The 10,528-nt window shown below is 41.5% G+C and overlaps 1 protein-coding gene across 1 annotated transcript; it reads left to right on the top strand.

Annotated features, from left to right (window-relative positions):
* The first annotated feature begins 2,578 nt into the window (after nucleotides 1–2,578).
* TFPI2 (tissue factor pathway inhibitor 2) lies at nucleotides 2,579–9,844 on the top strand. Its single transcript, XM_039528084.1, has 5 exons — nucleotides 2,579–2,827; nucleotides 3,153–3,335; nucleotides 4,360–4,539; nucleotides 6,004–6,177; nucleotides 8,609–9,844. The coding sequence occupies exons 1-5, from the start codon at nucleotides 2,731–2,733 to the stop codon at nucleotides 8,686–8,688; spliced, it is 714 nt and encodes a 237-aa protein (XP_039384018.1). The 5' UTR covers nucleotides 2,579–2,730; the 3' UTR covers nucleotides 8,689–9,844.
* Nucleotides 9,845–10,528: the final 684 nt, after the last annotated feature.

The following is a 10,528-nucleotide window of genomic DNA, read 5'->3' as shown; positions in this document are numbered from 1 at the left end:
TCTTTGCTTTTTCCCCTTTCTGGAAAATTTCCTGTATTAGCTTTAGTTTGCATATCCTCCACTGCAGAAAAGTTGACTATTAGAATACATCAAAGGTACCTCTTTTTAATTATTGGTATATATTTTATTTATACAGACTGTAGGTGTACATGACATTTTGCAAATAAATAAAAATGACAAGTCCTTCTTGTTCCAAGGATCTAGCCATCTCAGGTAGGTACAGCATAGTCGGGATGACAATAAGGGGGAGTGAGCGGGAGGGAGGACAACAGAGGAAGATCAGGGGATAGAGTTATTTTTACCTAAGATTTTATTCTTTTTCTTCTTTCATCCAGACCACATCACACGATCCATTGTCTATAGCCAAGCTCTAAGATACAACCACATTTGCTCCAATGCCTCAGACAGAGACAAACACCTACAGAATTTCTATCAAGCATTCTTAAAACTGCAATACCCACCTGGTGAAGTGAAGAAACAGATTGACAGAGCCAGAAGGGTACCCAGAAATCACCTACTACAAGACAGGCCCAAAAAACAAAGTAACAGAATGCTGCTAGCTGTCACTTACAGCCCCCAACTAAAACCTCTCCAGCGCATCATCAATGATCTATAACCTATCCTAAAGGACGATCCCTCACTCTCACAGACCTTGGAAGACAGGCCAGTCCTTGCTTACAGACAGCCCCCCAACCTGAAACAAATACTCACCAGCAACTACACACCACACAACAAAAACACTAACCCAGGAACCAATCCCTGTAACAAACCCTGGTGCCAACTCTGTCCACATATCTATTCAAAGGACACCATCATAGGACCTAACCACATCAGCCACACCATTAGGGGCTCATTCACCTGCACATCTACTAATGTGTTATATGCCATCATGTGCCAGCAATGTCCCTCTGCCATGTACATTGGCCAAACTGGACAGTCTCTATGCAAAAGAATAAATGGACACAAATCTGACATCAGGAATTACAACATTCAAAAACCAGTAGAACACTTCAGTCTCCCTAGTCACTCAATAACAGACTTAAAAGTGGCAATTGTTCAACAAAAAAACCTTCAAAACCAGACTCCAACGTGAAACTGCAGAACTGGAATTAATTTGAAAGCTGGACACCATCAAATTAGGCCTGAATAAAGACAGGAAATGGATGGTCATTACAAAAACTAATTTTCCCCTACTGTTACTCACACCTTTTTGTCAACTGTTTGAAATGGGCCACCCTCATTACCACTACAAAAGTGATTTTTCCTCCCTTGGTATTCTACTGTTAATTGAATTATCTCATTAGAGTGACCCCATACTTGGTAAAGCAACTCCTATCTTTTCATGTACTATGTATATATATCTGCTACTGTATTTTCCACTCAGCGGCGGCTCCAGGCACCAGCGTTCCAAGCGCCTGCCTGGGGCGGCAAGCCGGGGGGGGGGGTCGCTGTGAGGGCGGCAGTTAGGCTGCCTTCGGCGGCTTGCCTGTGGGAGGTCCGCCGGTCCCACGGATTCAGCAGCAATTCGACGGCGGGTACGCCGAAGCCGTGGGACCAGTGGACCTCCCACAGGCATGCCGCCAAAGGCAGCCTGCCTGCCGTGCTTGGGGCAGCAAAAAAGCTAGAGCCACCCCTGTTTCCTCTCCATGCATCTGATGAAGTGGGTTCTAGGCCATGAAAGCTTATGCCCAAATAAATTTGTTAGTCTCTAAGATGACACAAGGACTCCCCATTCTTTTTTTTTTAGACATAATTAGGGCATTTTCAGTGACCTCCTTTGTGTAGTGTATATTTTAAAACAAGCGTGGTCCTCAAACTGACCCCAGGCTACTCTTTACAGAGCTTCCAAGCGTAAGAAGTTTATTACCCTTCCACTCCTGCTTTTCAACTAACTTTCTATCCAGCACTGTATTTTATTACTCATTCCATGATGCCTCAGACATTAATCTTTGACGTGGAACTTTGTAGAATGCTTTTTTGAAAATCCACTGAAGTTTCCATGTCTGTCAAGAACTCCTTGTTGTTTTTGCTGATACAGACTAACACAGCTACCTCTCTGAAACCTGTCAAATGACACAGATGACTAACACTTGAAGAGGCACCAAAAAGGAAAGGTAAGAAAGGAGGGGTCAGTATCGTTTGATATGACCGTGATCAGCACGACAGGACAAGTCGGAAACCTTCCTTCTCCCCAGCAGTGGGTTTGATTATTGCATAGCCTGGTTTATGATTGATACACACAGGTGACAATGGGGCAATCTCGCCTTACATCATTGCTGAGGATGTTTAAAGCATTCCTCACGCTCATGACTCCCCGATGTGCTACTCTTGCCTCACTCGAGCAATTTTTACTGCTTTTCTATTAGCTCCTCTCCGCCCCCACTTTCCCTTCTAGATGTTCTGCAGGGTCCCCCCGGGTGAGCAAACGGGCCTTCCCCGAAGTTACTCTACGGGAAACGGCCCATGACCCAGTGGAACCTGGCTGCGGAGCCGGCATGACGCGCTCCCAAGCGGTGCGAATGTAAATGGGCGTGAATCAGGCTGCGCGCCACACCCGCGCTCTGCGGCCCCGCGGGAGGAGGTGATCGCGGCGGATATAAGGGACGGGGAGATGGAGCAGGGGAGGACAAGCGCCGGCTCGCTCTCCAGATCGGTTGTCCTGCAGCAGGAGCGCCTCGGCCTTGGTTCCGCGTCTCCATCCCGGGCTTGGCTCCACTGCAGGCAAAGGCAATGAACTCGTCTGCCCGCCTCCGGAGCTGCCCAGTGCTGGGCTCGCTGCTGCTGCTGCTGCTGGGGCAGGTTCTGGGCGCTCCCCAGGCGCCAGCAGGTAACAGCGGAGCTCCGGGCCCCGGCAAGCTGCGGGAGGGGGTTCGGCTCAGCGCGGCTTTCCTGGGTGCCTTTAGTCCTGGTGCAAGCGACCGTGGCTCCCTCCAGCCCGGTTTTGTCCGGTGACGCTTCTTGCGCTGGCTCCAAGCTCTGTCTCTCCAGTGGGATGGCTCCCGCCGGCCGCCAAGCTCCACATGCTGGGGGCTAAGCTCACCCTCCGCTTCCTCCTGCCTTGTAAACTTCTCCCAGCGCCTTCCCTTGCCTCTCGCTGCCACGTGGAAACTGCCCTGATGACTGACCCCGAAAGCACTTGTCTCTCTTTACAGCCCCAAACCAAGAGGTCTGCCTGCTGCCCCCAGAGGAAGGCCCCTGCCGGGCTCTCATCCCGAGGTGGTACTACGACAGGTACACTCAGACGTGCCAGGAGTTCACTTACGGGGGCTGCGAGGGCAATGCCAACAACTTCCGAAGCTTGGAAAGCTGTGAGAAGAGCTGCTGGATGATCCGGAGTAAGTCCTTTCTCTCGCCCTTTATTCAGACACAGAGGTCCTCACCCCAGAATTGGCTTGGGCATCCTGGGACATCTTGGTTAGTAGTTCACTGCCCAGGTTTGCATTAAGCGAAACAGACTACTGAGCACGTCCTTTATACCCCAGCACATCAGGATAGCTCCTTAGTCCTTCTGATGTGCCTGCTTTCTGTAAAGGTAGGAGCAGGAGCCTGTTTGCTCAGCAAGGTCAGAAAGCTCCATCTTGTTGTTTTTCACTAATATTTCTATGGCTCTTTTGCTGGGTTGCCCTACTAAAACTTTTACTGTGCCCTGCAGCCATGCCTGTGGGTACTCATTACCCAGTCTAAAAGCATCTTGAACTTCTGGGGAAGGTTGTATTCTATCAACATTTGCTGCTTCATCAATTGAAGGCATAGACCCCAAATTCTGTTTTTAAAAAGCATTTCCTTCCAGCTACAATAAAAGTTGTAGCTAGCATGCATATATCTATATCTATATATAGATATATCTCACTTGGGCCAAAATGATACCTTAGCTAGTAGCTCTCAGGTGTGATGCCTTCACAAATCTCCACACCAAGAAACTTCTGGGAGCAGGTGAAGGTTTCCTTAATCAGTGGATTTAGCCAACTGTTTTTTCTCCTGTATTTATCATTTTGCCTGTACTAGCACTGGTACTACTAGGGTTGATCCTACAACCCTAGCTAGGATAAAACTCCCACTGAATGGAGGCTTCTTAGTGCTTTGTTGGCTAAACCAATAAAATCACTCCACTGAGGAAAGGACTAAGATGGATTGATGTATTTGCCTGGCTTCTTTTTGGAGCTCATCATAGTCTATCCCTAATGCTTTTAAGATGCTCAGTCTAATGTTGTATTTCAACAATCAATTGTCTATCTCTTAAGCATATCAGCAGAAGTTAAATAAGTTGAGATGTATCTTTGTCAGTGGAAAACATATCAGAAAAGATGTGATAAAGTTTAGCTTAACTGTGCTTTGATGTTTAAATGCTCTTTATTATAGAAGTGCCCAAAATATGCAGGCTGGAGGCTGATCCAGGACCATGTAGAGGTTACCTAAAAAGATATTTCTTCAACCTGAGTTCGCTAAAGTGTGAACAATTTATCTATGGTGGATGCTATGGAAATGATAACAACTTTAAAGATGAAGATTCTTGTGTGGACTACTGTTTGCCTGAGAAAAGTAATGATTACTCCAACGTTCTACTAAAATAACTTGCTTTTTTTAATGTGCTATCAATAAAAACAATGGCGTTTATCAATACAATTTTTTTTTCTTTTTACCTATGAAGACATCTTAACGTAGGCTTTGCCTCTACTGTTTAAAGTCTGATATTTGCTCATTGCTAGAATGTGTTTCTGAGTATGTCCTGTGCATGTCAGTTTTGACTACACACTTTCAGGGATCATCAACCTCCACTGCCTGTTATGTAAAGGACAAAACAACCAATCTAAAAATATTATATTTCAACCTGAATCCTGCCCCAGTTACAACCCCTTGACTTCTGAGGGATTGTAGGAGTATAATTGAGAGCAAAATTTGGTTGTGTGTGCCCATGTTGCCGCAGTTCAGTATAACACAGTGGTTGCTGGGCTTTAGGTGGATGATGCCTGAAGCTCAGGGACAGAGTGCCTGCCTTCTTAAAATTAAAGACCTGAGAGACACGGCCAGGTTATTTGTTTTCGGCACTCATTTGATCTCAGAAGGCAAAGAACTTTTATTGGGAGTTGTGACTCTTTGTTGCCTCATGTTCAAAGAGAAAGATAGTTACTGTAAGCAGGTAACTAGCTAAGCTTTGTAGCAGGACCTCAAATGTATACCAGATGCATAAAACTATCATTAGATGACTAAGCAGCCATCATAACATGCATCATGAAACCTTCATTAGTTTTGGCTCATGGCAAAAGTGGCAACATTTTCATGGGTGAAAAGTTTAGTTTCTCTTGCACATTTAAAGAATGGGCAAATATCAACAGTAACAAAGACACAATTCTGATAAAAAAAACTAACCTGATTCTTTTAAATAAATTTTTTTTATATACAAGTTATTTAGGTGTACTTATCAAATCATTGAATGGATTAAGGGCAAAACTATGCCTTCCTTACTCACAGAGGTAGTCCTATTGAAGTCATTCCTATGTAAATGTGTAAGAAATCAGCATGTGGCTCCAAATGATTCGTATTTATCAGCTACACAGCACTGTCTACAATGAACTGCTGAATCTCACATGCAGTGTGATTGTGGGAGGGCTCTTTATATGGTATCTGAGATGAGTATATGGTTTAAGGGGGGGGAAGGATAGCTCAGTGGTTTGAGCATTGGCCTGCTAAACCCAGGGTTGTGAGTTCAATCCTCGAGGAGACCACTTAGGGATCTGAGGCAAAAATTGGTCCTGCTAATGAAGGCAGGGGGCTGGACTCAATGACCTTTCAAGGTCCCTTCCAGTTTTAGGAGATTGGTATATCTCCAATTATTACTTATTACTTACTTTACTTACTGATTGGGACATAAGGAGCCTGTCCTACTGAGTCAGTGGTAATCACAATCATTTCCATTAGTGCAGTATTGCCCCAAATTTTGTTTGACATACATCAAGTCAGATCTACTGACCATTACAGTAATCTTTCTTTCTTTTTTTTTTTAAGCTGGCCCCTCATTATGCTATAGCCCAAAAGATGAAGGATTATGTTCATCTTCTGTGACTCGCTATTACTACAACTCAAAGAGTCAATCATGTGAAGAGTTCAGCTATACAGGTTGCGGTGGAAATGCCAATAACTTTGTTAACAAAAAAGATTGTTATAGTATCTGCAAAAAAGGTAAGATATTTATTTTTATGGTTTAAAACGTACACATGAAGAGCTTTGTACAAATGCTAATTAATCCTCAGCACACTTTACAAACATTACACCTCGAACAGTTTGGGGTCAGTATTATCACCAGTGTGCAGCTGGTAAAACTGACGCAGGGGGCCAGATCCTGCTTTTCTCATGAGAATAGTCCCCTAGAAGTCAATGAGGCTAATAACTTGTAAATAGGAGGTGAAACCTAAATGGTTAAATAAGAATGGCCATACTGGGTCAGACCAAAGGTCCATCTAGCCCCGTATCCTGTCTTCTGACAGTGACCAATGCCATGTGCCCTAGAGGGAATGAACAGAACAGGTGATCATCAAGTGATCCATTCCCTGTCGCACATTCCCAGCTTCTTGCAAAGGTCACAAAAGGACCCAATATTCACCCTGATTGAAACTTGTAAGAATGCTAATGGACCCTCCTCCCGGACATTTTAAATAGAAAATTGTGTACATATGTGTTATCCCTGGTTTTAATACTTCCCATTTTGCTTCATTAATTTTATATGTAAATTTTTCAGAGCTGAAAATAAAGCACCATACTACAGTAGCATTATACTATATGCTGACCTTAAAGTGTTCACCAACCGGAACTTCTTTCACTAATCAGTTCAGCTATTGACAGGCTATATTCTACCATTGATATCATTGGGAAGATCTAAAGATGGATCTAGGGTTTACGTGGGTCACTATTTATTTGTTGAAAACAAAAGTAAACTCTAAGGTGACTTTTTTTTTAAATTGTTTAGAACACTTAATACCAACAGGACTGTTTATGCAACATGTAGGTTGTGCAGTCAAGGACTCAATATCAGGAAATGTGGGAGGTGATGGTCTGATATTATAAGCATCCATGGAGTGAAATTCAGGCCTCATTCTAATAAATGGTAGTTTTGCCACTGACTGCAATGGGGCTAGGATTTCACCCCAAGAATAGTGAAGTAAAGATGAAGTCAGTAGGACTAATTGTGTTAAACATTTTTCATGGTAGTATGTGTAGGATTGGACACCAAGGCTGACCATGCAACATTGCCTCTGCCTCTTTGTGCATCCTGATATGGTCTTTAATCACATAATATGGTTATCTGATAAAAGTGTTTGATCTAAACTGTATTTTATTATGTAAAATAGCATGACCACAAAGTAAGACAGCATCATGATGCAGATGCACAAAAAGACAGGGATAAGGTTGAACATTCAGCTTTAACGTTTACACTTTGAGAGCTCATCGGTGCCTGCAATGCTGCATTAATTCTATAGGATTCTTTTTTTAAAAAATGTGTGTGTGAGGAAGGAATAAAGAAACATGAGTTCTATAACACACGGGCACTAGTTGGCAGAGCCCAAGAGAAGAGAACCAGCCTCTTCAGCAAACTGTACTTTAGGACTCAGTAGACACTGGCGAGCTGAAGGGGATTCAGATGATTCAGCACTGGGAGGGTGCTATTATGGGCAACTTTTAGGCAGCTTAAGCACATTCTGCTCCTCCAGGCAACTCTTCTGCCATCTTGTTGTTGTGTCCAAAGTTGTGGAGACTGTTTTCTTTCCTTTGAATAAATATATATCTGCTCTTCAAACAGATCAGTGACCTTGGGGCACTTCAAGCAGTGTGTGTGGTTTGTGGTGTGTGTTTGTTTTAAAAGCATCTGATTAATTTCAATGATTAAAAACCCTCCTAAAAACTGAGGATTTGGGAAAGGAGCTGAGGACTGGCCTTTGGGCGTTTGGATGCAAATTAAAAATAATCACTAGGCAAAGTCTCTCGATCACTTTTGAAAAGTGCACATTTCCCAAGCCCTGCTCACATATGCACTGAAAAGTCATGATCCAAAGCCCACTGAAGTCAATGGAAAACCCCCTGGGATTTTGGTCTGGCCTATATTGTGCTCTGAATTAACAAATAACATGACTATATGCGGTCAAAATGCAGTTTTCAAATGGTTGAACTTTGTATGAAATCAAAACCATTTTTTGTAACTTGGCAAAAGCAGCAGTTAACTTTTAAACTTTGGCTCTGTTTGCTTTATTGCTTTTCAAAAGAAATGTGGTTAGAAAAAATATTGTAATGGGGAAAATGTAACTTTTTTTCTGCTATAACTTAAAAATGGCTGGAGAGATTTTGTTAGGGTTTTTTTTGTTTTGTTTGTTTTTGTTTTTTTCCCCATTTTGATTCTTAAGAACAGTCAAGGAGAATTTCAGCCTCAAAGGTGAATGTTTTTTGAAAAGGTCGGAACGTGCGTAAACAGGGAGATATAATGGAAAATAATCTGCAACCTCTGTTACAGCTGTTGCGATCAGTGTGAGTGTTCTAATAAACATGATGGAAAAAACAAGTGAGGAATGATGACATTCCTGTCAAGCTATTTTTCCTAACTCCACTTCTTTTATTTTCTTAGCTGGGAGTAAGAAACCAAGTTTCAACAAGTCAAGAAATAAACTTCCCAAGACTATGAGAAAACTACAGGAAAAAATCTAATCAATCTAACCTAATGTTTTAAATCTGAAGAGCCCATCAATGTTAAATGCACTACTTTGACTTAGAGAACCTCCTACAATATACTTTTACTCTGTGTGTGTGTGTGTGTGTGTGTGTGTGTGTAATTTTATTCCTTAAACTAGTTCTGTCTGAGAACTAGTCTCTTTGACCTGTTTTTTACATTTGAAGCAGCTATTATTAGTAATGTGAATTGATTTGTTTGGTTCTCTGCAACACTATTTTTGCTTAAAAACCAACTATTTGAATTTCCATGTTTTTACTGAGAAATATTGCTACTGTTTTTGGAAAATGATGTAACTGTCACAATCCTGTGAAGCTTGAAGTACCCTTCATCTGTTGGTTTAACTAAGGTGTACACCAAGCTAGAGCCCTACCCTTAATTTTTTTAGCATTATTTGTTTACTAAAGACTGTATACAAATATCTATAATACTTCTCTTGCATATACTTTTGTCATTATCATATAAACAGTCTATCCCTTAAAGGGAGTCATGTTTAATATAATTACCACTATTCTGATTCTTCTACTTAATGTGGCAAAGGAGATTAGAGCCTGGTTCAATTTAAAAAAAAAATCAACTTCAATGAAAGGAAGCCTTGTGATTTGTTTTTTTGTTTTTGTTTTGTGTTTTGTTTTGTTTTTTTCCCCAAGTCTTTCCTAGCTTTGGTAATATGGAAAATAATGTAAGATCATACCTGGCTCACCCTGCAAAGGAAATTGAGCATGGGGTCTCTTGAACAACTTCTTGTTTTAACAGAAGGCAATTAAGAAACTATATAAGTATTTGAAATGAAGATGTAGTAACTGCATTCCACCTCCCACCCTAATACCTGATGTTGCCACAAAGCTCAGGGTCAGATCCTAAACTGGAATATTTCTGTTGACTTCAATGCAGCTAAACCAGTTTATTCCAGATGATCTGGTCCTTCATATTTACAAGGGAGACTATTAGAGCATAGAAAAATGGGAGCTTCAGTAACCTCTCCCATTGTCCCTGTTTTGTGTCACTGCTGTAATATTCAGGTTAGGGTGCTGACAGACATGCTATTATGCATTCTTTTGTGTATTGTTTTACAAGATCCATGTATGAATTATGATTTTTTCAGTTATAATTGATTTTTATTGGAAACTCGTTAATAAAATGTTTTTTTAAAAAACAAACAAAGAAAGCTGTTTTTGTCTTAATGCTATTAAGTATCCCTGTATAGATTTATAAATGTGTGTAGCCAAACTAAATATGTCAAACATGACTCTAGGGTTTAATCTGTTAAATCATCTATGTGAACAAGACCTGCAGATTACATCAGTCACTCATTCCCTATAGTTTGTGTATCGCAGCTGGCCATAAGGGGTTGCTTTGAAATGGTGGTTGGATAAATTCAATATCTGTTTCTTAGGTTTCTTGTCTGTTGCCCTATGTGTGGATCTTTTCAGAAAACAACCTGCTTGGGTATAGCCAATGTCTCAGACATCTCTGTTTAGAATCTTGGTGCTGAAAAAGCAGCAGTGTAGTTCCAATTCTTTGTGGCACTTTATCCTGGCAACACTCTAAATATGTATTTTGTAGTTTCCATGCTCTCATATAAATATCACTTCTGCTCTGGGTATTCTTGACCTGACTGAGTTAAAATGCATAACAGGTATTCTAAACTAAGAGTAGAACACTGCTGATTTCAAACAAGTGAGTTTTTTTCTGAACTCATGGTCTCTACATTTAAATAAACACAACACACCTGAATCTCTATCTCTCTGGGGATTAAACCCCTAATTCGCTTGGTTTTGACCCAAAACATATTTCATTTTTACTCTATCAGTGCTG

This window comes from Mauremys reevesii, linkage group 2 (genome assembly GCF_016161935.1).
Source record: "Mauremys reevesii isolate NIE-2019 linkage group 2, ASM1616193v1, whole genome shotgun sequence".
Classification (NCBI taxonomy): Eukaryota; Metazoa; Chordata; order Testudines; family Geoemydidae; genus Mauremys; species Mauremys reevesii.
The sequence above is the reverse complement of the archived record's forward strand: the minus strand, read 5'-3'. Positions and strand labels throughout refer to the sequence as shown.

Coding starts and splice junctions, on each gene's coding strand:
- TFPI2 (XM_039528084.1), top strand. CDS start 2,731: ATGAACTCGTCTGCCCGCCTCCGGAGCTGCCCAGTGCTGGGCTCGCTG. Junction 4,540..6,003: donor CTACTGTTTGCCTGAGAAAA/GTAATGATTACT, acceptor TTTTTTTTTAAG/CTGGCCCCTCATTATGCTAT. Junction 6,178..8,608: donor TTATAGTATCTGCAAAAAAG/GTAAGATATTTA, acceptor TTATTTTCTTAG/CTGGGAGTAAGAAACCAAGT.